Source organism: Acyrthosiphon pisum, chromosome A1 (assembly GCF_005508785.2).
Source record: "Acyrthosiphon pisum isolate AL4f chromosome A1, pea_aphid_22Mar2018_4r6ur, whole genome shotgun sequence".
NCBI classification, from domain to species: Eukaryota; Metazoa; Arthropoda; class Insecta; order Hemiptera; family Aphididae; genus Acyrthosiphon; species Acyrthosiphon pisum.
Window position 1 is genome coordinate 19,950,513 of NC_042494.1, and position 5,845 is coordinate 19,956,357.

Sequence of the window (5,845 nt, forward strand, 5' to 3'; positions counted from 1 at the left end):
GCAATTGGTTTGAATAAGCCCAGAGTTCCTGAACCGAAATGTGATCGTCCCTCCACAAGGTCTAAGTAAACAACGGTTCAAATTTCAAAATATTTAATGTGGCATCCAATAAGATACATACTTTCCCTGGTCAATGAGCACAATATCTGACCACCCATTTTCCACTAAATGGTAGGCCAGCGAATTGGCCACTACTCCTGTACCACATATTACGACCTGTGCTTGGGTTGGGAGTACAGACTCATGATTTATTGTAGAATGTGTACGGGTACAGTCAAAACTGCTGAGGCTAATAGACCAACAATTCAACTTTTTCAAGTACAATCTTTTTTGCCATCTGGTCAGGAACATATTTGAAACTGTTCACCGACCTAAAAGAGTGTAGAGGACATTACACACATTACACAATATATAAATCCTCAGCATCTGCGATCATATTTTAATGTAAAATTATTTATGAAACGTTAGAAATAATACCTCTAATGAGCAGTAAAAAATCACAAACAATTTTTAATTTTTATTCCATTTTTTAGATTTTAATATTGAATTCACATATTTATTTTTTTCTATTCAAAGTCGAACAAATTATTTAAAATTGTAGTGATAAGCGTAATACTGAATATTATCGATAATAAGGAGATAACGTGGTAGAAAACGTTTCATAGTTACGTTTCACGTCGAAAAACATTATTAGTTGTATGTGGTCTGCAAGTTTTTTTTTTTGTAGACAATATGGTGATTGGTGGTTTGAATGCCTGATTAGTGATTACTAATGAGTCTGATAATGTACTTATGAACCATAAGGAATAGATTGGCAGGCAACCCATTTACCCGTCGACCAGTCGTTGGCATTGTTGTATAGTCTACCTAGGTAACAGGTATCAACATTTTCTTAACACGTATCTACAAACTCTATACAGGACTACACGTAAGTACTAAGTACTGATAATTTGTAACCTTACGAAATTTGTACCAAGTTTTGCAATCTCAATCTTTTACGATTTATATTTTATTGCACGTTTATGTAACATAATAATATTCGAAAGTTGTCAACGTGTGTTGTATACTTTAATTGTTGTGTACATTTTAAAACGAGTAAGTTTGTAATCTCTTAAATTCCTATCGATTTTAATTTATTTTTACATTTTAAAGTCATAATAATCAATTGTCCTTACAGGTTTATTATAATTTTATTTTGGATCTAAGTAGACAGTAATTGTAATTACATCTTACCAGGCACAATGTCTAATCAAATTGTTGGCAACGAGAGCAACAAGGAGAATGCCCCGGAAAATGAAGAAAAGAAAATTCCCATATTTTCAATTGAAAGTATCCTTTTCTATTATCAAACTGTTTATTATTTTACGCCTATTATATGGGAATGGGTTTAAAACAGTTTTTCTCTTCATGTACAAAATAAAAAAAAATAATAATAACTTGTGTAAAGGATTTTATGCATAATGTCTTAATTTTATTATAATAATATGATAAAGTGATTTTCATACTCGTATTATTTACAAATAACATTTTTTTTTTGGTTTTTCTAAGATCATTTGTCTCTATCACTATGCATCTGTACCTCATGCTTACCTTTCACCATATCTGATTTGGGATTTCTAGGACCTTAAGATCTCTGATTCAGTTGTTCTACCGCTACTTATAAATACTTATTATTCAATAAACGGTTCACTCATAAATACATTTAATGTTATGAACTATAGTTCTTGCAAATATGTTTGTAGTACTGTAGGTTGCTCATAATTAATAAATACAATTTTTTTTTCTACAGTGATACATTAATTTTACAAATTATACAAAACATAAATTTTTACTATAGTTCAGCGGTCCCCAACCTTTTTTTCCTTCTGTACCCCTAAGCTTAATATTTTTCTAGATTGTACCCCTCTTAATATTTTTAAAATTGTTTCACATAACCACTTAAAACATTTAATTAAAAATAACAATAATGTAATAATGTATGTATTATTATATTGAGCAATAAGACACAAAAAATTACTATTTACTTATTTATAAACAAAAATTTAAATAAAAATATTAGTAAGATCCTTGACCTTGTTTCAAATTACATATTTTTTAATATCAGGCCCAAATGATGCGAGATATGATCTTAAATCTGGAGCTGCGTTTAGTTTATTTCTATACTTATTTTTAGTAAAGATATATGAAGAAAACGCTCTTTCGATCAACTCTGTACTAGTAAATAGCAATAGGAACTCAATTGCCTTGTCAGAGAGTCGCTTATATTCGTTTCTAATATCTACCGAAAAATTAATAAGTTGTTTTTTTTAAACTCATTTTTAAATACATTGAGCACAAATCTATTAAACTAATGTTCAGTTTGATGAAATTTAAAAAAAAATTGGTAGGAACCTAACCTACCTTACTTATATTTAAATTTAAATATTCCTTAATAATTTTCAAACAGTATTAAAGATTATTAAGGAAGCCCAACAGCAACATGGCTTAAGGCATAATGATTATCAAAGATATAGGTAAAAATTAAATACTAAATACCTAGTATATGTTTTTAATAAAAATTTTTGAAAAATACACTAAAAATATTCATTTTTAATTTATAGAGGTTATTGCACCCGACGTATCAGACGTTTACGAAAAGTTATGCATTTACAACAGGGTGATCGAAGACATTTTCGCAAGAAAAATGTTACAGAAACCAATTTGACAGATGAAAGGTGAAGAAATTCATATTTATTAAAATATTAAATTACTTAATAATTACAATCTATATAATTTAGAGCTGTATACATACCGTTGATGTTAGCTGAAAGAGCATGGAGTTATGCAATGCAACTAAGAGTTGAAGCTAATACAGAACCAAGAAAAAAATTTCATTTGGTGTCTAGATTAAGAAAAGCTGCTAGTTATGCAATACAACTTCAAAAACTTTGTGAGGTAAAATTATTATACTATTATGTGTTAAAATCAGTATACGTTGTGATATATAATTTATATTTCGGCTAACAATAAATTTCCATATTTTGTTGGATTGAATCTGAAATATATTGATAAACTATGGGAGAAGTTTTCCTAATTGTGAGTCGCGATTTTTTTTTTTTTGGTCGGTCGTAAAGTTTTAAAATAAATATATATTTTTTTATAATATTAAATTACCATAATATATAAAGAAAGAAAAAATACATTTTTAACATAATTTGTTGAATGATACTTTTAGGTTTAATTGATTTAATTTTTGCTGAAAACATTGCATTTATTATAATAGTTCATCTATAGATTTATATCAGAATTTATTTTATTTTTTCTCAATAATAAAAGTACTTGATATTTTTACTTTTGACTCTTTAGAGTACTAACGAAAATCAGTTCTTCTGCACATCACCACGCGACACTGCCACAGGAGAATCGGCTTTGATGGCATGGTGATATGGGAGGGGGGTGCACAGATTCTCTCGTTTGACAGTGTATAAATTAATTTTCCTGTCAGAATAAATATTGAAGTTGAAATGCACTTGAAGAGTTAACATTTTGAAATGTTTCTATAAACTTGTATCTAGTAAACAATATTATTTTTATATAATGATAAATATTATTATTAATCCCATAAATGTATATTAGTACTTCTAGCTTCTAAAAAAGGTCTTGATTCAATTTTTCAATCCAATAAAATTTGGCTGAGGGAATTTTATGTTGCCTGTAAAAATAATCACATTATATGTTTTGATAAAAAAAACTTACATTGGTAATAATACATTACCTAATTTATTTTAACAAACAATATTATTTCAAAATAATCTGTTCAAGGTGTTCAATAAATATTAAATTAATTTACATTTTTAATGCATAATTTATAATTTATTTTGACTGCCATGTTTTGTTATAAATTCTATTCTTAGTTAATTTATTTTAATAAAAATAAAAACATTATAGTCTGAAAAATTTGATGCTCGTACTCAACTAGAAACTCAAGCTTATGTGGCTTGGTGTGAAGGAATGTTGCAATTTGAACTACAAGAATGGAAGCCAGCCATAGAAAACTTAAAAAAAGCTCAGTAAGTTAAAATTTCTAATTATTACTTGTTTTTTTTTATTGAAATGTTGTATAGAAACATTACTATTTAGTATTTACAGATCATTATTGTTTTCGTGTAATTCGACATAGTTTTATTTCAGTTATATATCCTCTAACTGAATGTGAAATTTTTAACATAATTTATTAATAATTTTGATATAACATAATTTTTTTTTTTCAGAATGATTTATGAAAAATTAGCATCTGCACTGAATGAAGAAGATGCTATTTTATATAGAAATCGATATGAAGAATTAGAACCAAGCTTGCGTTTCTGTGCTTATAATATTGGAAATGAGACAGATGTTAATCAACTATTACATTTGCGTAATCAAGCACAAGGGGATTTATTAGTGACATTGGATGTTAGTCACTTTTATTAGTAAAATAAAGGATATCACAGTTACTTAAATAAATTATACATTTATATAGACTTTGATGGCGCAAACAAGAGATTCATTAAGTGAAGTGACTTGGAGAAATCGTACTGTGCCCGTAAAAAATTCTCGTGTAAGGACTTTCTTATTAGCCAATCGTGATTTTAATAGTTTGTTGGACAAATGCACTACATTAGCTGAAAAGAGTGATTCATTGGAACAACATTTGATGGACTGTAAAGATGCTATGCTAGCAATAAGAGATGACATTAAAACTGAACAGGTCAGTTATTTAAAGTTACTTTACATTTGTGTTTATAGATTTAAATTGTTTAATATACATTTTGTTTTGCAGAAAATGGATGGTTCTTCAACTTCTTCAGCATCATCATTACAGTATCTTCATACTTATTTGTCATTCATTCGTTTGGAAAGATCAATACAACGTAATTTGTTGTTAATTGAAAGTGCATTGGAAAATGATGGCAAACAAAGGAACAATCGTATGTTAAATGTGGTTTTAAAATAATTTTTATTTATACTATATAATAACTGTATATTTATTCTGATTATATACTTTTTATTATTTATTAATAATTATTATTTTAACATAGGGGAGTAAGAAACTTCAAGATGTAACTAGGTTATATGAGATTTTGATACAAAATATTTTGGAAGAACAACAATTGCCTGGTTTGGAAGACGATTCAGATTTTCAAGAAAAATTGACCATTAAAGCTAAAGCTTACAAAGCATTCAGGTAGATACTTTAACAAATCTTTCACCATAGTACTTTTCTATACATTAATTGTTATTATCTGATTCTAAATTATGGTGTTTTAGATTCTGAACGAAGTGATGAATGTATTGATTTTACAATGATGTGTGTTTTTTTTTTTTTTTTTTTTGTGTCTGACGACAACTTTTGGAGCAGTAAAAATGCTTCGATTTTCAAAAGTTGTACCTTTTCTGAAAGGAAAGTGAATCTAGTTGGTACTTTGGGGGGTCAATAGTGAAAATTTCCCAATACTTTTCAAAAGCGGCAGGAAAAACCTTAAAAAAATAACGGAAAAACGCGAATTTTTACGCAAAACCAATTTTTGACAAAAACGAAAACTTAATTTTACTGTAACTCAAAAAATAATTATTGTAAGCACTTGAAATTTGCAACAGATGTTTATATTAGCGTTGTCTATACAGGGTTAAATTTTCAAAGTGTTTCGACTTTTTTTGAGCTATTTATAGACAAATGAAATTTTCAATTTTTCTAAGTATTTTTTTTTAAAATAACGATAAAAAATTTTTGGTTGGATAGAAAACTTTGAAAATTTAATACAAGGTTTCTTATAAGTTGTTCTCACAGTGATAAAAAAAAATCCAAAATCGTAAAATTTTTTTC

At 27.5% G+C, this 5,845-nt stretch overlaps 1 protein-coding gene across 3 annotated transcripts; it reads left to right on the forward strand.

Annotated features, from left to right (window-relative positions):
* The first annotated feature begins 785 nt into the window (after positions 1-785).
* LOC100572379 (signal recognition particle subunit SRP68) lies at positions 786-5,232 on the forward strand. Of its 3 annotated transcripts, none has more exons than XM_008191250.3 (10): positions 786-928; positions 1,178-1,329; positions 2,447-2,513; positions 2,601-2,714; positions 2,778-2,934; positions 3,928-4,049; positions 4,251-4,434; positions 4,502-4,729; positions 4,802-4,949; positions 5,061-5,232. In XM_008191250.3, the coding sequence occupies exons 2-10, from the start codon at positions 1,242-1,244 to the stop codon at positions 5,066-5,068; spliced, it is 1,116 nt and encodes a 371-aa protein (XP_008189472.1). In that variant the 5' UTR covers positions 786-928; positions 1,178-1,241; the 3' UTR covers positions 5,069-5,232. The 3 variants fall into 3 exon arrangements, with proteins under 3 accessions (XP_008189472.1, XP_008189474.1, XP_008189473.1); XM_008191252.3 differs by having other exon boundaries at positions 809-928; positions 1,237-1,329; XM_008191251.3 differs by lacking the exon at positions 786-928 and adding an exon at positions 946-1,095.
* The last annotated feature ends 613 nt before the right edge of the window (positions 5,233-5,845 follow it).